This window comes from Prosopis cineraria, unplaced genomic scaffold (assembly GCF_029017545.1).
Source record: "Prosopis cineraria cultivar Desert tree isolate PC_DT_omini unplaced genomic scaffold, ASM2901754v1 PC3, whole genome shotgun sequence".
NCBI lineage: Eukaryota > Viridiplantae > Streptophyta > Magnoliopsida > Fabales > Fabaceae > Prosopis > Prosopis cineraria.
Window position 1 is genome coordinate 32,582,880 of NW_026555334.1, and position 23,781 is coordinate 32,606,660.

General features: G+C 33.6%; 1 protein-coding gene across 1 annotated transcript; it reads right to left on the minus strand.

The window, feature by feature from the left end:
- Positions 1–336: 336 nt before the first annotated feature.
- On the minus strand, positions 337–3,480 carry LOC129306215 (biotin carboxyl carrier protein of acetyl-CoA carboxylase 2, chloroplastic). The gene is made up of 7 exons (XM_054946680.1): positions 2,952–3,480; positions 1,914–1,967; positions 1,609–1,778; positions 1,167–1,494; positions 947–1,018; positions 677–742; positions 337–592 (listed from the first exon to the last, which is right to left on the minus strand). The coding sequence occupies exons 1-7, from the start codon at positions 3,123–3,125 to the stop codon at positions 569–571; spliced, it is 888 nt and encodes a 295-aa protein (XP_054802655.1). The 5' UTR covers positions 3,126–3,480; the 3' UTR covers positions 337–568.
- Between the last annotated feature and the right edge of the window lie 20,301 nt (positions 3,481–23,781).

Below are 23,781 nucleotides of genomic sequence, written 5' to 3' on the forward strand. Positions count from 1 at the left end.
AGGTAACATTAATCAGAGCGAAGGCAACAGCTAGTAATGGAATAATGAGACCTGTCACTTTCGTGCAGCGAAAAATAGTCTCACTCTCACATTCTCACTCCTGGTCCTGGTCGTTTGAAAAAGCCTGCTCCTGTTTAGTAAGATTTGTGGATCATTATCACAAACGAGAGTATTTACGATTCATTAACGTCTTCCGAACACTTTATTTGGGCGGGGGAAATTTGAACTCCGAAGTTGGGATGTCTCGCCATAAACAATGTCCACTATAGGGTCGCTTCTGATGAAAGAAGGTTATACAAGAATATTGGAACAGATAAATGCACCAGACATTAATACTAGTTCAAAACTGTTTAGAACTGCAAGTTCTACTCATATTAATATCAGTGTGTTCTTTTATGCCACCAACGTCTCTAGATATATGTTTTTTCTTTGTGAAGAATCATTACAAAAATTTCTAAAACTGAAGCTAACAGAATCGCAAGATAAGTTTCGGAAGGCCGGTGGTCATGGAGAAATATCCTGAGAAATCCACGTCGTCATCCAACAAAGAGAAGCCCCTTTTCAGTACTCACGGCGCAATTACAAAAAGTGGCTGCATGGGAAACAAGTGTTTTGAGTTAGAGAAACGTAGCATGACTTTAATTTAACTTTTATTGATTGGGAGAAGAAAGAGTACCATGTCTACACTGACTGATTTACCATCCTCCGCAAGTATCTCAGTTATTGTTCCCGATTGATCAGCCTGGAGAGCAACAAAAGTGAATCAAGTGATTAAATCATTTTATGTTTTGAATAAATAACAAGAGCTGGCTTTCCTTAGGTGAGATATTGACTAAACAGTAATAGGAAGTTTACATGGTAGGGTAGAGTACAAGAGGATAGATAAAGAAGATAGAGTAATCACGAAACCATTAATATAGTGAAAGAGACAAGAGTTTGTGTGTACTTCAATTTCATTCATCAGTTTCATAGCCTCAATAATGCAAACGACCTGGCCTTTCTGCACTTTATCTCCCACCTAAAGCAGCAAGAAAACAATAAAATTATTCTATATTTCAGTGCAATAAACAAAATGCAGAAATGAGTAAATATCCAGCATTATGATTACCGACACACTGACAGAGAAACAAGGGCACCATTTATATCATCCATTATCTGATATATACCTTGACAAATGGTGGTTCACCAGGTGCAGGACTCCGATAAAATGTTCCAGCCATTGGACATTTGAGTGGTGGAATAGATGACGATGGGCTTGCTTTTCCAGGGGTGGGTGAGGGAGGTGCTGGTTTTGAAGATGGTAAGTTTGCAGGAGCAGAACCAGCTGCTGGAGCTGGTAGTGGCAGAGAAGGGACCACAGGGTAGGCCACTTGCGGTGACACGGGGGCCAGAATTGGTGCTGGTGGGGGCTGCACAGCTTCCTTTTTCCTTATCAAGAGTTCACAGTCTAACTGCTTAAGTTGAAGTTCCACAATATCTCTGGAATCGACAAGTCTGACCATGCAAAATATGTCAAACTAAATTTGAAGATAATGTAAGTTTTAACATATATTAGGAGGAAAATGGAGCATGAATGATCTCACGCAAAGTGATGCTGCTAAGTCTTACTTCACAAGATCTGATACTTGAGCCATGAACGCTGTGACTGAAGATGCATCTGCAATAGCACTTGGACCCAAGGGTTTCTCATTAGGCTCGTCTTCCTCTTTTGATGAACCAACTCCAGATCCAGAGGCACGCACAGGTGCAGAATTTGAAGGAGTTTCCGCTGTAGTAGCCTATGATGTACAAATCAGGATAATTTATGTTAATAAAATTCATTATCATCATTGCCCAGGTGCCGTGCAGAAGGTTCATGTACAAAGCAGAAATTAAGATAATTTTCATGCAACGTAAACTAACTGCAAACTGACCTCATTAAGTTTTGCAAGTAACTTCCATCCTGAAAATAGCTTTCTGTTTAGGCACTGCAGAAGACAATAATAGCATGAAATAACTGATAACAGAAGAAATAGCTGAAAAATGCAGAGTCTACGGATTACTTTTGTCACTCATAAGTAGATAATCAGATACTGTCCTCAAGAAAAAAAAATATTTTCAGAGCTAAAACTATCATTCAATGACCTGAATGCTTATCAGTTGCAGCTGAGTTCCAGATCCATTAAATGCATTGAACATAAGGCATAAACCAATTTGTAGTATAAAGATGCGCAGGTCAATGCTGAAAACTGCGCATCAAAGTATAAAAATATTGACACGCACTTTCAGTCCATAACAGGTCCTGATTTCAGTATAAATTCAATACCAAGCTTCGTGATATCCATGTAAAGCATATTTTTGCAGACATCGTCTTAACAAGAATACTGATCACCTAGAGCGGACTTTTAGCCTATTAGCATACTTTGGTTCTAGTTTTATGCAGTGAGAATCCATTTTACGTTCACACACAGCCACAAGATCTTTCATTACAATTAAAAGGTACACACACAAACACACAAGATCTTTCATCACAATTAAAAGGCGTGCGCGCGCACTAGATCTTTCATTACAATTAGAAGGTCAATTGACTGCTCCCTTGGAAATATATGGCTAAAACTGAAGGGTTGTATAACGTCTTACGAACTCTCCAGGTTCCAAACGAAGCATCATAAGTCGTGGTGACATACTGTATTTCCTGAAGGTTACTTGTAAAATGTGAGATATTTAAAGAAGGAAAAAAAATAAGAAGAGCCAAGGATAAGAGTTTTTCCTTTTTAAGGAATACAAAACCAGATGAATCAATAACCGTATGCTCAAAAAAGAGAGCGAGCATCCAAATTTCCAAAAGTTCCATAAAATTTGCATTCTAGTTCCTTCCATGAAGTATCTTCAAGATTAATTCGCATCAATAGATAAACTCAAATCAACAATTCCTAACAACAGCCTAAGTCATATTCGATGCAATTACGTACCTGAAACCCAGACGAAGCTGGACCAGCGAGCGAAGATCCAGATGACTGACCAAGAATTAAGCCCAATCCATTGTGAATGGGCAGCTTCTGAGAGTGCCGCTGAAGATTCAGTGAGTTGAAGCTCAGAGGAGCAGGAGAAGGGCACTTGGGGCAAGGAACAGCGAAGGAAGCCATGGGAAGTAAACCTAGAAACCGAATGCAGAATTTGCTTCGACTGTGCTCCGCTGGGTTAGTTATAACAAACTAATGGAGAGAATGGGGATGTAGGCAGGTGGGCATATAAAGAGGGAGGCGATAAGATCTATGACGGTATGAGAAATCAGAGAAGGCTAAAAGGAAGCGGAATGGAATGGATGGAGACTACAAAGGCACGGGACTCTGCTTCACACTAAGCCCTCGATGATTACAATGCAACCATCAACGTCATCACAGTTTTAACGGATTTGGGACTCACGACTTCTCCATTTCTCGGGAGGTTTTTCCCTCTCACCGGCGATACAGTTAGTGGGTATACCAACTCGACGGCTCCTGCTCACCCACACAATTAATATCGCCACGTTTTGTAGCAATTTTTTTTTTCCAACTGGATTTTGACCAGTCTTTGCTAAAAAAAAAAACAAAAAGGTAGATTTTGACCAGTCAGAAATTTTTTTCAGGCAAATTAATTGCTAAAAGGATCTTGAAAGTTTTGAAGAATAAGGTATTTCTGTGGCATTATTGCAGTGTCCTTAAAAGATCAAAATGCCTCTGGCAAACCAGATTTAAAAATCAAAAAGGAAAAAGAGGTTGCACTTCACAATAAATTACATGCATTCCTAAAGGAATTCAACATATGCACATAGATTATTGCATCATAAGGAGATATATTGCATATGCATGGTGAATTTTTTATTTGTGGAAGATGATTACAATTTTTGCATATACAAAAAGATTAGTTGCATATGCTTGATGTTATATGCACCTGTAACAAAATTGACATTTAAGAAATATATATTGTAATATCCTCAAAATTTAAAATTGATTGATTAAGTATGGTAAAAGTAATTAAAGTTTATTAATAAGGTGTGTGGCCAGAGAGATTTAACGGGTGTGTTTGGTTGTAAATTCAACCTTAAATGCAGGTTCGAAATGAAGTCAAGGTCACGCATTGAGGAAGAAAATCTAAAAAAGGAGATTCTGTGTCACACATTACGGCTTGTGGTTTGTTTGCTGTGGCGCACCTGTGTGAAACAACCAAGACAAGCCTTTCTATGTCATGAGCCACGACGCATGGCCATTTTTCTACAAAAATAAGAATGCGAAAATGATGCAAAAGAAGAGAGAAACGAAAGAGCAATTGAAGAGCTCTGCTATGGCTTGGAAGATTTGAAGTATTTTAAAGCTTTTAAACAATAGAGATAAATTTTTCAAGCCTAAATCTACCTTTCTCTTCTATGTTCTTTAGTTGAAAAGTTAGAGTTTGATTGAGAATGATAATTTTCGATTCATAGAGACTATATATCCAAATCCATTGACTTAAATATAGTTAATGGGAGTTGAATGAGCCATTTAAACCTAGCATTTATGGCTTTATGTATTTTTGGTTGTTGGAGGTCATAAATGAATGAAAATTCCATCATAAATATGGTAGTTGGGGCAATGTGGCTCTATTAATGGTTATGTAAGAGTTCAATAAAATTAATGTAAGTTAAGAGAAGCTAAGAAACCCTATAGGTACTTTTACATGAGAAGAGATGAATCTTGGGAGTAAAGAAATGGTTGAGTTAATAAGAAAAACTATCCAAAAAGGGATATTGATGAAGCATAGTGTGATTTATTATAGAGTGATTACATTGGCACCATTCAAGCTTCGTGAAAGCATTAGGAGTGATTATTTGAGGGGTGAAACATTTTACATCTCAAAAGTTTGAGGTAATTGAGAAAATTCTCTCTTGTGCTTTTGTGTGTTAATCAATTTATTTATTGATATTTGATAATTTAAATATGTGAAATTAAATAAACTGCAAGCATGGCATAATTATTTGAAAATCCACTATGATCGTCTTATAATATTCAATGATATGTTTCTTTTAGAGTTCAATGATATGATTTGTTAATGAAGTTCAATGATTTTATGTTAAGTGGAGTTCAATGATTTAATATGTGAAAAGTGCAATGAAATAGTGTTCATGAAGTCATATGTTGTGATGTCTGAAAAGTTCAACAAATGTGTGTATTATGAGGAGTTCAATGATTATGGGATATATAGAGTTCAATAACTATTTATGAATGGAGTTCAATGATTGTGTGTTTTGGATAGTTCAATGACTATGCATAATATGGAGTTTTATGATTAATTGTGATTATGTGTAATGAGAGTACAATGAGATGATTGAGCATACTATGAGCTATTGTATGTTTATACATTGCATGATCTTAAGAGGTGAGAGTTCGCCTAGGAAGAAGAGTAGAGAATTAAATCCATATGGTAAGGCTTCCATTAGAGCTTGATGGTTAGCCTGAATTTATTATTTATATTGTCCTACTTGTTCAATGAGGGATTGTCTTACTAGTTCAATGAGAGACTCAAACCTAGTTAATTATCTACTTATTTGATGAGGAAGTTAGTCTAGGGAGAATGACACCTTATAGTGTGAAAAATGGGAGAAATCGTGACCCATTAATAAGTTAGAAAACCTTAGCCAGGAAACCTCTCACATGTGTTTTGGCTAAGGTAGTCTCAGTTTATATATGATCCTAATATGTTATAACCCATGATTTCGTGTCAAAGGAATAAGAAGGATATAAAGAAGGTGTGATTATATATATAGTGATAAAAAGGGCACATGATTGTCTATATTATGATTTTAGTGAAACAAATCTTGTGATGAGTCCTTTTTTTTCTATATGAACATTGTGTCACTAAATCATGACTCCATGAGCATGTATTATTATGAATGAGACTGATGAATTATGCTCTTGAATGTTTCATGATTTGAAATTACATAATAACTTGCCACTTGCATTGGAATTGATTGATATGCATTAATATGAGTTAGATGGACTTTGGTTACTAAGTGGTTGTACTCAACCCACTATCTTCAATATTACAAGAACTAGCTTAAGGGGACAAGATAGGGGAAAAATAGTTAGAGGCATATGATTGTCATCCTATTAGTAGGCCTCCTTTACTTTTTGAGTATTTATGCGTATATTTCACATGACATTGCTAACTGGAGATAATTCAATTTTGATTTATTTGGATTACATGTTTTGTTAAATTATATAGTGTATTTTGGGCTTTAAGGTGTATGTGTATTGATTGTGAGACCTAGAGTAGGGTCAAAATACTAGTGCAAGTAAGAATTGTGTTTGATATGTGAATTATGTTGATTATATGATGAAATATGAGATTAGAATTCCTCCTTCTATTTTTGAGATTAAGAGATTGAGTAACGAAAATGTGTTTTATAAATATTGTGAGTGATGTGGCGTATTGCAGAGGTCCGTTTTAGTTTATTGATTGTGGTCTAGGTGGTATTTGTGGCTTTGGCTTTTGGTATGAGTTTTGGGCACTCAAGTTTTGTGTAAATGGTGGAAAATAAAAAATTTTGTAATGAGTGTCTAACATTTTATTGAGAGATAATTTGATTGTAAAATCAAAGTCAATATTAGAGCTCGAAGAAAGCTCTCTGTAGACATCTAAATCATGTTAATCAAATGTCGGATAGAGAAATGGGGCATATCAAAAGTTGCTCTAGGTGCTGTCAAATGACAACAAAATTTTGCTATCATGAAGCATGTAATGTGCCGTAGCGCATTGTGTTTGAGCCACGACATATGGCATAGACACTCACGAGCTGCGACACATGTCTCTGTTTTTGCACAAATTCACTATTTTCTATCTTTACACAAATGTAATGATTCTTTTAGTGATCCAATTCTTCCACATAATTATCAAACTTTAATTTTTAGTTTAGAAATATGATTTGGGATGTTTTTAAGTATTAAAAACTTGGAATCCTATTTTTATAACCCATTTGTGAAATTTGACAAACTTGTCACTTATCTTAAGATAAACTCTTAATTAATTGAGATTTGGAGTTAATTGGGGAATAGTGAGGGAGATTTTACATACATTGCATATATCAATTGATCAGTTCCATATATTGAAGACTTTTGTATATAAGGAGAGCCTACTACATTAGAGGAAGGTATGTTGCATATGTGAGGTCAGTTTCTCGATTGTAGGAGATGGTTGCATTCCGATAGGCAAATAAATTTATGGTGGAGTCTTTTTGAACAATTTTTTCATTTTTTATCTGTGCATTGGTACTTTAAAAATTTGTGTAAAATATTTTAGAGTATTTATAAATATTTTTTATTATTTAAAGGGTAAGCATAAAATAAAAAAATTATTTTTATATAAATGTAATATGTTACTTTATGTAAACTTAAACTTAAATAAAAATTGTGTTATCCAAATATATTAAAAATATAAATTATAATTTATTTTATTTTAAAATATGTTGCTCTCATAATGGATTTAAAAAGGCAACAACTACATTTGTGCTTTCCTTCAAGTGATGTGAGGTGTGCAACATCTTGAATTCAAAGTTCTAGAATTAAGTGTTAATAGAAGGGAATTATTAAATTGATGTGAGATTAAAGTTTTGGATGATGGAATATTATTTTGAAATCTTAAGATGTTACATGAGTAGATTAAAGTAGGAGGACGCCATTAAGAAGCAGAGTGTATGAGCGCGGTGAGGAGTTTCCTTATCATGTCACGCACTGTTAGTGCTGAGTGCGTCACAGTGCATGGCATAGAGTATTGATAGATAAGGAAATGGGAGCTTGTGGAAAGCAAGGGAAAAACAAGGAAAAGAAGCACGAGAGAGTGATAAGAGAGGGACCTCTACTAGGGCAACTAATTATGGGAGCCTAGGAGATATTTTTGACCTGTTACTCATCAAGTAAGTCTTATGACGCCTTAACCTCCAATTCTACATTAATTTTTCTTCATTTAAATTAGTGAGAGAATTGAATCTAAAAGTTTTAAGGGGTTGATTTCTTACTCTATAGTAATAAAAGGTTTTTTGGAATTATATTTAATTTTGTGACTGGTTTAAGCTTGAATGATAAAACTTTAAAGTTATAGACTCAAATTAACCTAATTTAGAAAGAGAAAATAGATGATAATTGAGGATAAGTGTGTGAATGCTTGCAATAAGTAGTGTTTGGGTATAAGATGTGTGAATGGACTTAAATGGGAGATATGATAGCATTTAGGTATTTCATTATTGTAATTGGGACAGTCTATGATCTAGGACTTCCCTAGCCTAAACACGTGTGAGGGGTTACCCGACCACAGTTTTTCCAACTCACTTATAGAACATGATTTTCCTCATTTCTTACATAATGGGGTATTATTTTCCCTAAACTAATTTCCTTGTTGAATCGGTAGATAGCTAGTTAGGTTTGAGTTCTTTATTGAACTAGTAGGACAGTTCCTCATTAAATAATGGGATAATAGGTATATAAACAATCCAAGCAAGCTATCAACTTAAATGGAAGCCCTACCATACGGATTTACATCTCTAGTCCTCTACCTAGATGAATTCCCACCTCTTAAGATCATGCAATGCATAGGTATGCAATCTTTTGAGGCATGCAATTACTCAATAACAAGCATGCACAAACACATCATCATAAAAAAAATCATACTAACATATATAATTCCATTATCAAACTTCTCATACTTATCAAACTTCTCAACTTTACTTTTTATTGAACTCCTCATATTCATTGAACTCCTCAACTTTACTTTTTATTGAACTCTACAATTATTAATTCATTAAACTTAGAAATTTCTATTTCCTTAAATAATTCACAATTAAGTCATTGCATTCACTACCATTTTGTATCATTGAACTCCAATGAATTACATTCATAAAACTCTGCTAGTCATATTTCATAAAATTTGCACACCACATAACATTAAGATTTGCAAAATATTAATAGTGAATTTTTTAAGTATTTTCTACCACATTTGCATTTCATTTTCTTTTAAACATCTTAATGATCAATTATAAATCAATAAACTTATTAACACACAAAAGTACAAGATAGAATTTCTCTAGTTATCTTAAAACCTTTTATTGAAATTAAAGGTTTCACCTCTCAAGTACTCACTTTTGAAGCTTCCAGGAAGCTTGCATGGTGCTAAAGATAGTTACTCTACAAACATTTTCAATGCAATACATTAATATTCACATTTAGGCTAATTTTCATAGCTAACTCAATACTTCTTCATGCTCAAGATTCATTCTCTACTCGTATAAAAATACATATAGGATTTCTTAGCTTCCTTTAACCCTCATTAACATCATTGAGCTCTTTAATGGCTATCAATGGAGCCACGTTATTCTCAACCATCATATTTACAGTGGATTTTTACATATTAAATGCTCCCCAATCACCAATCAATATAAATCCTTAACTACCAATTTCATTAGCTCAATCTACTCCCATTAACTCTATTTAAGTCAATAAGTTCAGATTAATAGCTTCTATAGATCAAAAATCATCATTATCAACCAAACCCTAACTTCTCATGTAATGTCTGCCTCGACATTACCAGGACAATGCTCATATACACCGTTGTGATAACTAGGATTAAATAAAATCCCATAAAGAAGCTATCATAACCCAAGGGTTTAAAAGATAATTATTTTAAAATATTGGGATCGTAAAAAAAACTTTTTTTAAATATTGTTTGAGCTTAAACTATGGTTACAAATCAATTTAGAATAAATTCAGAAGTATGAAAATCAAACCACATCAAAATTTAGCTAAAATAAGCCACTTTTTCAAAAATTATGGTTGGCGGATGTCACAAAAGAATGAGTCCCTTAGAGACCCCTTGCGCCATGGTGCAATAACCATGCACCGCAGTGTGTACCTACTGTCATGATAGTAGATTGCTATCATGACAGCTCTCTGAATTTTCAGAGCGCACTGTTTTACCATCTGATGTCTGATTTGGGTGATTCAAGTGTCCACACGAAGCTTTTTGAGCCCTCTAGCTAATGGCACTAGTTTCACACTCAAACGATTATCCATATAAAAGATGATCACATCAAAACACTCACAAAGGTGTCCAACTCATAATGCCAATTGCCATTAGCCCCAGAGATACTTTGACCACCTCAAATATACTATACACAACATGACAATTCAATCATAACACATAATTAAACATTCTCGCTCAAAATGACCATTAAAACCCCAATTCACAACAACATAAAGGGGTAGATAAATTCTAACACACATGTTACTTGGTCATTTTGGCATATAGATCTCTTTAAATTCTTTACTTGTAATAGTAACTTGGCTAAGAACACACATTTAATCTACAACATCAATCTTGGACCAAGATACTCACACTTATTACAAATTCGTACAAGTGATATTCTAAAATAAAGTCATGTTCCTATGTGGGTAGTATATAATGGCAATATTCGTTACAAACTTAAAAGAGAAAGGGAAAGAGCTATACTATAATGCTCTTCACTCTTCAATTGCCCCTTCCTTCCCCTTGCACTTACCGGAGCCCTCACTTATAAAATATAACCACCGAGTGAGATAAATATCTCAGTAATAGAATAATTCACTACTATTAATTAACATGCACAACCATAAGAGAGTAAAATTATGAAACTTTAAAATATACATTTAGCATATCACCGCATACTCTTTTTATTAGTACAAATCTTTTACCACTAGCATGATCATTCTACCATTCGAGCCTCTATATCACCCTGACTGAAATCAAAGGTTCTTGGACCCAGTGCACATTCACAAGGATCTGAGCTCACCTTCAGTGATGGGATCACCTACCCAAAGGTGTCGTATCCCACTTTTCGACTATGGTTTCTCCTTATCACACACGAATCGGGGTATCGTTACTCTAATACTGCATTATTGATGCTAAGGAGCATTACTCTCCAATGCCGTATCCTACATGGATATTAAGGAGAAAATCTTCAACACTGTGCCTCACTAGACACTAAGGAGATACATGCCATATGGACTTCCACTACTCCTTCCTACGGGTAAACTCCTACCCCTAACATGATCATGCCCACACTCAATATATATATCACATATACATTTTAAATTTCTCAACCCATTTATATATAACTTTCATCATCTTCATCATTTACAAATAGATTTTTCATGCATAAAATCACATTTTGTAATATGCAAGGTTATCAAATCTCAAGTAATAGATTTAACATATATATTCACATATAGTTAAGCAATATAATCGAATAGTGTAAATTATTCTGTTACCTCAACCTTTTATCATACAAAAGGATTACCGTGGCTCAACGTTAGCTCCACACATTCTATACACACGATATAGCTCGAGTAATACTTAATCTACACAATCAAGTGACAATCATCAATTATCACTCTAGATAACTCTGAATTTACTAGGTTCTAAGTGTCTGAAATACCTAAATTCCTTTTCTAACAACAATAACTATTCCCAAACACTCTAATCATCCTATTAAACATCCCAACACACTAAAATTACTAACCAATATCTCACATTGTCTTAAAATCTTTGAATTATACCTAAGGTTCGTCCAAACCCTTACCAAAAATTTTCAATCACCATAAAACTCATAAACTTAGGGTTAGATGCTTGATTTAACTTTTCAAGATCTTAAATAAACCAATAGATTTAGTTTAAACCCAAAGGAATCAAAATCAAAGCCCCCATTACCCCACTAATCTAGATTTTTGCATAAAAGAGAGAGAAGAGGGAATGTAGAACTTACCTAATAGTGATTTTAGCTCTAAATGCTTCCAAAATAGCCTAGGGATCGTGCCTTAGCAGAACAGGAGCTCCTCTCTATCGGTCTCTTGTTTTTCCTTCTTTCTCTCTTTTGTTTTCGCGAATTGACAAGTGCTAATTTTGCACGTGCACCGTGGCGTATTGACACACTTGCCACGACGTATAGCATAGAAAGTCTCATAAAATTTTAAACTCCTATTCATGCCATGGCCCGCTTAAGCATCAATCTAGCCCTCTTTTAAGGCTGTTTAAGGATCCAAAAACTATATTAGCCTCCCATGAACCTCATTAATTAATAATTTATCTAAATTAACCAATTTATCTTTAGAAACTCTGATAATTACTAATTGAAAAACTTAGGATGTTACATCCCATGCTAAGAAAATGGAAGAAGGTAGGAATATTTAGCATAGGAAACTTACTTTTTATGTTTATAGGCTTCAAAATGCTTCCTATACTCGAATTCTTCAAGCCTAACAGAGCATTTTCATCCCTCTTTTATATATCTTTGTTTCTTCTCTTTCTCTACTTCATTTTATGATCTTATTACAATAGAAAAGTATCCATATGTCGTGCAAACGCATAATATGCTGTGATGTATGGCATAGAGAGGGCTTTCCCAAGCGTAGCAGCATGCGTACGCTGCAGTGGCCTGATCCACAAGCTGTGGTATATGGCACAAAATCTTATCCTTCAATTTTTCTTCCTCTTTTCACCTCTAAGTGATTCGATTCTTCTTCAGACCCACTTTCAGGGTTAAAACATAATCAAACACGCTCGTTAGGCCTCTCTGGCCATACACATTGCTAATAGACTTAATTTCCTTAATCAAACTTAAATAAATGAATTAAGATTTGAGGATGTTACAGGAACATCTAAATATTTACCTAGATCTATAGTAGAAGTGTAACCAAGTGGTCACATACTTAGCAATTTATACTAGATTAACCAACTATATAATATAGTGGCAACCTAGATCATATCTCGAAGAGGTTTTTAGGGATTAAATCTAGAGCTTCTTAATGCAATTAAATTAAAATAAAAATACCAAGATTTGATTGATTTTAATTGATTTAAACTAAATACTAATTAACCTAATTAAAACCTCAAAAACTAAGCTAATGAGTTTATGAAAATAGGATGAGTAAAACCTCTACTTTGTAAATACATAATTAACACATACTTAATCTTAAGGTAGAGCTACAATGATATTTATAACTAATTTAATAATAAAGATGTCATGGAAAGAAAATGATCAACCTTGGCTATATAAAAATTTAAAAAGGCTAAAATTAAGAGATGGGATCCTATAAATTATTAAATCTTAAAATTGAGTTTAAAATGTCATTTTCCCATTATAAATTAGGGTAGAAAGTGTTTGGGAAGCATGAAAATAATTAGGATTTAAAACAAGTCAAAATGAGGTAAAAAGTGTCATTTTTGCTTAATAGAGATACTTGGCTACAGCCAACAAACATTAAGCAACAACCAACACTTCTAGTGAAGTTTTGACTGTAGCCAAATGGTATTAAAAAGTCTTTGTTGTAGCCAAAAATCTATTGGCCGCAACCAAAGATGTCATAACGGCAATTGTCGTGACAACTATCTAATCATGAACTTTCAATAGTAATAACTTTTAAATTAGATCTTTGATTGAGGTGATTCAAGTACTCACATGTCAAACATTTTATAATTTAGCTTATGGTTTTAGTTTCATATCAATCTGACATTAGATGAATAATTTAGATACTCGGGACCATAATTTCACATTTTTGCTTTTAAAACCATCAACCAAGTGTCTAAATCTCAAATCATAAGCCATTAGCCTACACAAGGGCTTGAATCATACTCAACAAGTCCTAATATACTTGTTTAAATAGTCATAAGCATCAAATAACTCTTTATACAAGAATTGGTCACTCAACCACCATAAAGCATATAATAAGGGGGTAAAAATATAATTATTTACATTCAAGCTAATAATCACCCAAAACATGTAAAAAATTATTTAACTAGTCAAAATATACTTGTTCAAATTATCTTGGTTCATACCATAGTCAGATTAGGGTTTGGACCCAATTATGGTCAAGACAATCTAAAAGTGACTAAATTTCAATGTTTAAGGTTACAAATGCAATTGACCTTCAAATAAATATAAGTTAATATGAAAGACCCTTAAGTGAAAAATATTATATTCAAATTACACATGAAAGATAAAACTAGAGATATTATAATTGATTATTCAATCTCTAGCTTCATAGGTCTCTTCTTTACCCTCAGCTTAATTATTGCCTATAAACATTAAACTGCAGGAGTGAGATAAACATCTCAGTAATCAAGTAATTTAATTAAGCATATTAAAGTATGAAAATCATAACAATTAAGCATTTAACATCACATAAGGCAAACCAACATTATTCACAATGCATTTTTATAATGTGGTTTGCATGATCAAATGCAACCGTCTTATACAACTCCTTATATCATTTGACTGAATCTATAGGCTATTATCTCATATAGGTCTAGCCTATGTGACTGGATTAGCTATGCTTTTCAATTATAAAGGGTCACCCGACTAAAGGCTCTCACACTTACTCTCAAACCATGAATTCCCCCTACTTAAATTTCAAGCTGTTATAAGTACTCGACCCATACCGTCTAATCCAGGATTAGTGATACTGAGCATTGTGCCTGACCCATGCTGCACGCATAAGTTGTTAACAATACTAAGCACATATAGTAATAAAGTATGCCAATCACTATGCACAAACTCAGTGGAGGCTACACCACATAGATTTTTCTATCATAATCCTTTTATTATGCTAAGGTGAACTCTGGCCTATTATGATCATGCAAGTTTAATCAACATATGCAAATCTAAACTCATGCATATCATAGTAATTTATCATCATCATAATTATCCAAAACTTGCATGATTATCACCGTCTACATTGCATCATAGTTTATAATAGATCATCATATAATCAACTTATAGCCAATCTAGGGCCCAATTCATATTTCAAATACACATAACATCTATATAAACATAATCAATAAGCATTTAATCACAAATATGCATGCTTATAACAAGTCTTCAAACATCATCAGTTACAATCACTCTTCATGCTAACACATTCATCTTATTGGCAATCTAGGTTTAACATTTCATGTTACAATATCATATAGCATCTATATAAATATAATCACCAAACACTTCATCACAATGAGTCATGTTTCAAATTTGAATAATAATTCAAAATCACTTCTATAAACTCATTTCAAGCCATCCATAATAATGCTTAAAGTGTAAATGCAAATACAATGATATCTTATACTTAAATTCTCAATTACCTTAACTCTTGGTTTACCAATTAAAAGTACCTATGAATATAATAGAGCCTTCAAGAAGCTCAATAACACCAATAATAGTCAATCTATAATCAAACATATCAATAGTCACTAATGACTAATTATTTTAAATTAACTCTAATTAAAGCCTAAACTCAAAAATCCCATTATGGTCATATACTCACAACCAAATCCATTTTAAGTTCTATTAGTTTACTTAAACTCTTACTAGTCTAATCAACACCACTAATTACTCCCTCCCTAGCTCAACTAATTAGCTCTAGGGTTTATTTCAAACCCCACTTTGAAATCCTAAAACATCAATAGTATTATAACGTAAATGTTAAACACTTAAATAAACTCTTATTAATCCTATTAAAGTCAAAATTTTAGGCAAACTCACAACTCATTTTTGAATTCCCAAAGAACTACTTAAAAACCATGATGAAAATGCACAAAAAAGGAAGAGAAGAGGTTATAGGCATTTTTGTAACATCCTAAGTTTTTTCATTAGTAATTATTAGTGTTTTTAAAGGAATAATTTGGTCAATTCAGATAAATTGTTAATTTAGCAAGGTATATAGAAGACTAATCTAGTTTTTGAATCCTTAGACAGCTTTAAAAGAAGGCTAAATTGATGATTAAGCGGGTTATGGCATGAAAGGGAGTTTAACATTTTGTGAGATTTTCTGTGCCATGCACTGCGACGGGCGCACGTGTAAAATTTACACTTATTAGACGCAAAAAAATAGATCAAAAATAGAAAAAAGAAAGAGGGATAACAAGAGAGCGATGGAGGAGAGCCTGTGGTCTATTAAGGCATGATCCCTAGGCTACTTTAGAGGTATTTAGAGCTTGAATCACCATTGGATAAGTTGCACATTCCCTCTTCTCCCTCTTTTATGCAAAAATTTAGACATTTAAGGTAATAGGGGCTTTGATTTTAGTTTTCTTAAGTTTAAACAGAACACATTGGTTTATTTAAGGTCTTGGGGAGTTAAATTAAGCCTCTAACCTTAAGTTTATAAGGTTTATGGTGATTGAAAATTTTTAGTAAGGGTTTGGACGAACTCTAGGTATAATTTAAAGATTTTAAGATAATGTGAGATATTGATTAGTAAATTTTGGTGTGTGAGGATGTTTAATAGGATGGTTAGAGTATTTGGGAATTGTTGATGTTGTTAGAAAAGGATTTAGGTATTTTAAACACTTAAAACCTAGAGAATTCAAAGTTATCCGGAGTGATAATTGATAAATGTTACTTGATTGTATAGATTGAGCGTTGCTCGAGCTATATCATGCATATAAAATGTGTGGAGCTAATGTTGAACCATAATAAACTTTTTGTGTTGAGGTAACAGAATAATTTATACTAATTGATTATATTGCTTAACTATTTATGAGTAGATATGTAGATTTAAACTTGAGATTTGATAACCATGCATATTGCAAAATATAGTTTTGTGCATGAAAATTTATTCTTTGCAAATGATGAGTATGATGAAAGTTATATATATATATATATATATAAATGAGTTGAGAAATTTGAAATGTATATGTGATATATATATTGAGTGTGGGCATGATCATGTTAGGGGTAGGAGTTTACCCGTAGGAAGGAGTAGTGGAAGTCCATATGACATATATCTACTTAGTGTCTAGTGAGGCACAGTATTGGAGATTTTTTCCTTAGTATCCATACGAGATATGGCATTGGAGAGTAATGCTCCTTAGCATTAATGATGTGATGTTAGAGTAACGACACCCCGATTTGTGTGTGATAGGGGAAAATTATAGTCTGAAAGTAGGATGGAACACTTTGGCTGGGTGATCCTACTACTGAAGGTGAGCTCAAATCATTATAAATGTGCACTTAGTCTAAGAGCTTATGGTTTTGGCTAGGGTGATATAGAGGCTTAGATGGTAGAATGATCATACTAGTGGTAAAAGATTTATACTGATAAATAGAATATGTGATGATATGCTAAATGTATATTTTAAAGTTCCATAGTTTTACTCTTATGGTTGTGCATGTTAATTAATAGTAGTGAATTATTCTGTTAATGAGATGTTTATCTCACCCCGTAGTTATATTTTATACATGAGGGCTTCAGTAGGGACAAGGGGGAGGAAGAGGCAATTGAAGAGTAAAAAGCATTGTAATATAGCTCTTCCCCTTTCTCTTTTGGGTTTGTAATAAATAGTGCCATTATATATTGCTAACTGAGGAATATGACATTATTTTATATATCACTTGTATGAATTTATGATAAGTGTGCATATCTTGATCCAAGATTGATGTTGTCAATTAAATGTGTGTGCTTGGCCAAGCTACCATTACAAGTAAAGAATTTGACGAGATCTATATGCCAAAATGACCAAGTGACATGTATGTTAGAGTTTATCCATCCCTTTATGTTGCTGTAAATTAGGGTTTCAATGGTTATTTTAAATGTGAATGCTTAATTGTGTGTTATGATTGAATTTTCATGTTGTGTGTGATCTGTTTGAGGTGGTCAAAGTGTCTCTAGGGCTAATGGCATTTGGTATTATAAGTTGGATACCTTTAAAGTGTGCTTTAAAGTGAAAACAAACCATTTTGGGTTTGGGTGTCTATCTTTTAAATGGATAATTATTTAAGTGTAAAACTAGTGTCATTAGCTAAAGGGCTCAAAGAGTTTTGTGTGGACACTTGAATCACCCAAATTGGACATCGGATGGCAAAACGGCATGCTTTAGAAGCTCAGAGGGATGTCATGACAGCAATTTATTGTCATGACAGTAGGTGCACGCCGCGGTGCATGGTTATTGCATCGCGACGTAAGAGGGCTTTAAGAGACTTGTCCCTCTGTGCCATTCGCTGCGGTAGACAGAGCAGAAATTGCAAAAGAATGGCATTTTAGCGTAATTTTGACTTGGTTTGTTTCCCATGCTTTCGTATTTGTTTTAAATTGATTTGTAACCATGGTTTAAGCTTAAACAATATTTTAAAAAGGGTTTTTTTGGGATCCTAATGTTTTAAACTAATTATCTTTAAACTTTTTAGTTGTGGTAACTTCAAGGGATTTTATTAAATCATAATTATCACAATGATATGTGAGTATTATCTTAGTAATGTCAAGCGAACATTACAATTTACCCAAGCAATTAAAAGCTTTAAATAGACTTAATTGGATACCCACAACAAACTAATAGAGCTCTCCTTGTTCATCTTCAAACTTCTACTTAACTTGTTAATTTTCTAAGCTGAAATACGAATTTAGAGGTTAAAAATTGAGTTTTGGCTGTGATCAAAGATTAAAATTTTAGATTCCAAATATTCTCCATCTAATTGGGCCCAAATGTGGCCCAATACCTTTTAAGGTCCAATTCTAAACCCTAATTAGGATCTGATAAGCCCATTAGCCTTTCGTACATTATCTTTAAATCTAAGTTAATTCTCAATTGTTTAATTTATCCTTAATTAACCCATTAACCTTAAATTAAATTTTCTAGGATGTTACAGGATGGAATAGGGTACTTGGAGTTAGATTAATGCTTAAATCTTAACTACTTATGCAATATGAATTAGTCACCCTTAATTTTTCTCTTCCTAACCAAATTATGAAGCTACTAAGATAATTCTCTCTAGCAACTTAACTTCACTAAGGACCCTAATCAAGCCTAGGATTCTAGAATCCAATTCAACTCCTTAATGAAGTTTTAGGCCTAAGTTAGGTGATTAATGACAAATTCCAGCAAGTATGTTCAACTCCTTACAACCCAAATGTCCCCTAAAATTATGGTGGATCACAAGCAAGCCTAACAAATACTCCTCAAGATTATGATAAAGTACAAATGAAATTAAAACACTCGAGAACATTCAAGATTATGAAAAAACCAAGAGTGGCTGAAAATGTAGCTAAACAAACAAGATAAAATTTAACATTAAGAAAACTAACCTCTATGCAAGATTATAGATATAAAGCCAAAACAGAGCAATCTAAAATTATAGTCTTACAAGTTTATTAATGGAGAAAAATTAAGAGAAAAAAATAAATGGTTATAAAAGTGAAGACCTAAGTGGTTCGTTAAGCTTCCATCCTCCTCCAAGCACCCAAAATGATTTAGCCTTCAAGGTTCTTCAAGTCTTCCATGTAAATGGCAAAGTGACCAAACCCTTTTACGAGACCAAGTAGAGAATGAAGCATGAAATAGATGATCAAGTAGTAGGGATGTGTAGAGGGGAGTGAAAGGAAAAGAATGGGAGTGATTTGGTGATGATCCAATAGTTAGATGAAGAAAAATGGAGGAAAGGTGTAACATCCTATTTTTAATCTCCTGATTTACTAAGCTTAATTAGGATAATTGAGTAAATTGTAGTGGTATGTGGTCAAGGAGATCTAATAATCATATTCTTTTGTGTTTTAGCCTTAATTATCAGTCCGATATCAAGTTAGGCCACCCGAGCATAAAAAAGAGAAGAAAATGAAGGGTTAGTGTTATTGTGTCACACACTACGGTGTGGAGTAGATCTATCGTTGTGCACAGACATTTTAGATGTGAGAATAGGGACCTCTTTGTGCCATGCGTCATGAGTGCACAACCATTTTCTATAATTTATCAGTAGCGAACTGAGACAAAAATAGAGAGAAGAAAAAGAAAAAAAACAAAGCAGTATGCCAAGCTCTGTTAGGGTTGTTCTTAGACGATATTAAGAGTGTTTTAGGAGCTATAAACACCTAAGGTAAGTATCATACCTCTTAATTTCCCATTTCTTCCATATTATGAAGTTTTAGTTAAGGTTTGATAGTAAAAGAAAATTTTCAGTCCATATAGGTTATGGATCCAAATTTATTGACTTAAATGGGATTAATGAGAGTAGATTAAAGTATCCAAACTTAGGTATAAGAATTTTGGTATCTTGGGTGGTTGGGCTACATAAATGTGCGAAAATTTCAATAATATGGGTTGTTGGAAGAGTGTGATGCCATTAATGGGAGTTTAATAACTCACTAATATTAATAGGGATTAAAGATAATTAATAAACCTAATGAATAGGCTTAAACTCATGTAAAGTGGACATTGAGTGATTTGAAAGTGGAGAAATGAAAGTTGAATGCTTGAGTCTGGCAATATTAATGGAGATCAACTTGTTAAAGTGTATATTAAGCTCTTGAACACCTATTGTAACATCCCGAAATTTTAAAACTCGAATTTATAAAAATAAAATAAAATATCTATAATTAAATTAAAATTTAGACTAATTTGATAGAGGTCCAGAGTTTGAATTTTACTAAGCAAAAGTTTAGTTTTATTTGATTTTTAACTATAGAAAAATTACCAAAGTTGACCCGGGCTTTTATGCAATAATAAAAAATATTGGCCATTTCTTGTAATTTTCCCTAAACTTTTAGATCAGCTTTTATAAAAGGAAAACAGATGCAAAAATGCAGAGAAAATGAACAAGGAAAGAAACGCACAAACGGGAGAGAGAGAGAGAGAGGAAGAAGAGAAGAGAAAGGGAGGGAGTTAGGCTTAGATCTAGGAGTCTTTGCGACCGTTACGAGTTCGGCTACACGATAGATAAACTTCCTACTTCAATCCTCTTCTCTTTCTCTTAATTTTCTTTAATTTTTGGAAGAGAAAATTTTTGGATTTTGATCCTAAAGGCTTTATTCTTATAAGCTTTTATTTCTTTAGATCATAAGGAGCATGTTTTAAGTTTTTATATAGTGATCTAATGTTTTGAGTGAATAATTGGATGAAAAGAGGTGTTTTGGGCACAAAATAAAACCTGAGAAATTGGGTTTTTGCTCCTCAATGGTTTAAGCCTATTGATTTAGTTATAATTTTGCTATTTGAACCCAATAAGATTTAAATTAAGGTTTGATTTTCATTATAAGGGCTAATGGTGAAAGTTGGTGGCACTAAGTAAAGGTTTTTAATTGATTAAAAAATTATATAAATTCAAAATTAGCCTAGTGATGGCTAATAAATGATTTTGGTGATTAAGTGATACTATGTGAATGATTGGTTTAATATATGGACCATTAAGATGGATTATGGCTCATAGACCTAAGTTGTGTGGTATGAGTTATAGTCTTCATTAATGCGATTTGACATGATAAGTGATGTGGATCACTTATATGTTGTAGGAATTGTTGGTGAAATTTGTTCAGAAATTAAAGAACAAGCTGAGCCCTATTTTATACAAGGGAAATCCTTTTGGTACCAAAGGGTTGAGGTAACAGGGAAAATTTATATTTTTTTATTACTCAATTTTAGCTATTTTTGAATAAATATTACTAGCTATCATGCATTACATGTTTTAAAAGATTAAATGTGTTTTATAAGGGGTTATGGGTTACTAATTTGATTATAGTGCAAATATATTTTTTAATTGTTTAATAAAAATGTTTTATAGAAACGAGATTTGTTTACATGTATTTTAATCATAAGGAATAGAAATTACACTTAAGGAAGTGTAACTGAGTAAGGTACCTTAGATAGGCTAAAGAACCATTTAAGGGAGATTTATAAATGTTATACTACCTTAGAGTGTTGAAGTGGTCAATACTTGGGAAAGGTAGATAAGAGTAAAAGGCATGATCTTGGTGGGAGTTCACCAATGAGAAGGTGTGAATTTTTGATATTTTATGGCACACTGTCAGTACTCAGTGTTGTCATACATATTGTGGGCTCAGTGCACTAAAGTGGTTAGTATATTGAGTGTTTGACACCTCTCAATGGGGGAGGGAATCCGACATATGAAGTATGAGGTTGAGTGCCTAGGCCAAGGTAGCCCTCACATGGAGAGTAAGTCGGGCTGGCTTTGGGAGGGAGTTAGCTTTGACTGCTCAGGATTCACGTCGAAGGGGCATAAGTGGTTCGGTGAATTAGATCATGCCTTAGATTATATTTTGTGCCTGTGGAGGTACAAGTAAGTATAAGGTTTACCTGCGAGTTAAAGAGTGCCAGGGGGCATTCTATTGGTTATGAAAGGCAATACCGACCTAGGTCATGCATTCATGCATTTTAAATGGCTAAATTATTTACTATGTTGAATTTATTATTCGTTTATTTAATTATGGCTTACTTTGTAATAATCAATGTAGATTTCGCTGTTATTGAGACTGTGGTTGTCTCACCCCTTTCTTTTCAATATTCTAGGTCCAGGCAAAGGATCCAGTGGTGGACGAGGAAAGGAGTAAAGCTAGGGGTTTGCTTGTGATTTGTAAAGAATTGCAACCCCTTTCTTTTGAGCAAATATATTGTAATGTATTTAGGATTAAGGTGCCAGTAGGATATGATTATGTATGTGTGAGTGAATATGTGTGGATTGTGCGCTTGTGTATGAATTTTTGTCTGTTTGTAGACTTGTGGCTAGGAAACTTGGTTATGGTGTGTGGTTTTGATGGATTTACTTAGTAGACCAAGTTTCTATTACAAGCAGATATTTATTTTGATGTGTGTGTGTGTGTGTGTGTGTGTGTGTGTGTGTGTGTGTGTGTGTGGATTCTATAAGCAATTACAAAGTGGTTGCATTGCAAATGGTGTGCTAAGGGCAAACATACACCTTAGATAGAGGGAGTGGGTGCGTGGGCCCCACAAGGAGCTCTGAGCCAAGTGAAAATGTTTAGCATATGTATTTATATAAATACATGGTATTGGATTGATTTGTGACCACTCTTGTATGATTTGTGTATTTTGAGGGTTTAGGGTCCATTTTGGGAAATGGCACCCGGGTGGTCAAATTTTGATGTATGGGGGTTTTCCATCATTTGAATGTTCTATCAGGTGTTTTTAGTCTTACTTGACGTGTCCAAAGTGTTTCCACAGGTTTGTGACCATTAGGATGAGATTTGGACATTTTGAAAATGGTTTTTACCAAAAAGCTGCACTTTTGCATCTGGGTGTACAAATCTTAATCCGACCGTTGGATTTCTCTAAAATTTGGGTCACAAGTAAAACCTTTTATAAGCTTCGTGTGGGCTTTGGAATCACATCGATCGGATATCGGACAGAGAAACGACGCACTCCGAAATTTGGTCTGGAGGTGCTGTCATGACAGCATTTTGATGTTGTAACCTGCACAAAATTCAATCCGTCCGTTGGATCTTTTTAAAATTTGGTATGCTAATAGTATTCTTAAAAAGTAATATGTGGGCTTTGGAATCACTCCGATCGGTGGTCGGATGATGAAATGGTGCACTTTAAAAGTTGGTCCGAAAGTGCTATCACAGCAAAAGTGACCAAATTTATAACATGTTCAATTTTTAATCCGACCGTTGGATCTTTTTGAAATTTGGTACACTTATAGTACCTTTTGAATGTGACGTGTGACTAAAATTTTTTCGATCAGAGATCGGAAGACAGAACAATGCCGTCCTGAAGTTGACTCAGGAGGGCTGTCATGACAGTAATTTAATGCTGTCATGACAACATATTTTTACCCTTCTTTCGTCTAACTTGCTTCCATGCACTATAGGTAGAACCTATAAAATTTTTTAAAGGCTTTAAATGTTTAATTTGTAATTGTGTATTTGCTTAGTAATTTAAATGGTTTGTTTCCTAAGTTGGTTTTAAGATTAATTTCTTAACCACACTTATTTAATTTGAATTGTGTAATTTTTAGATAACACTCAGGGCAAG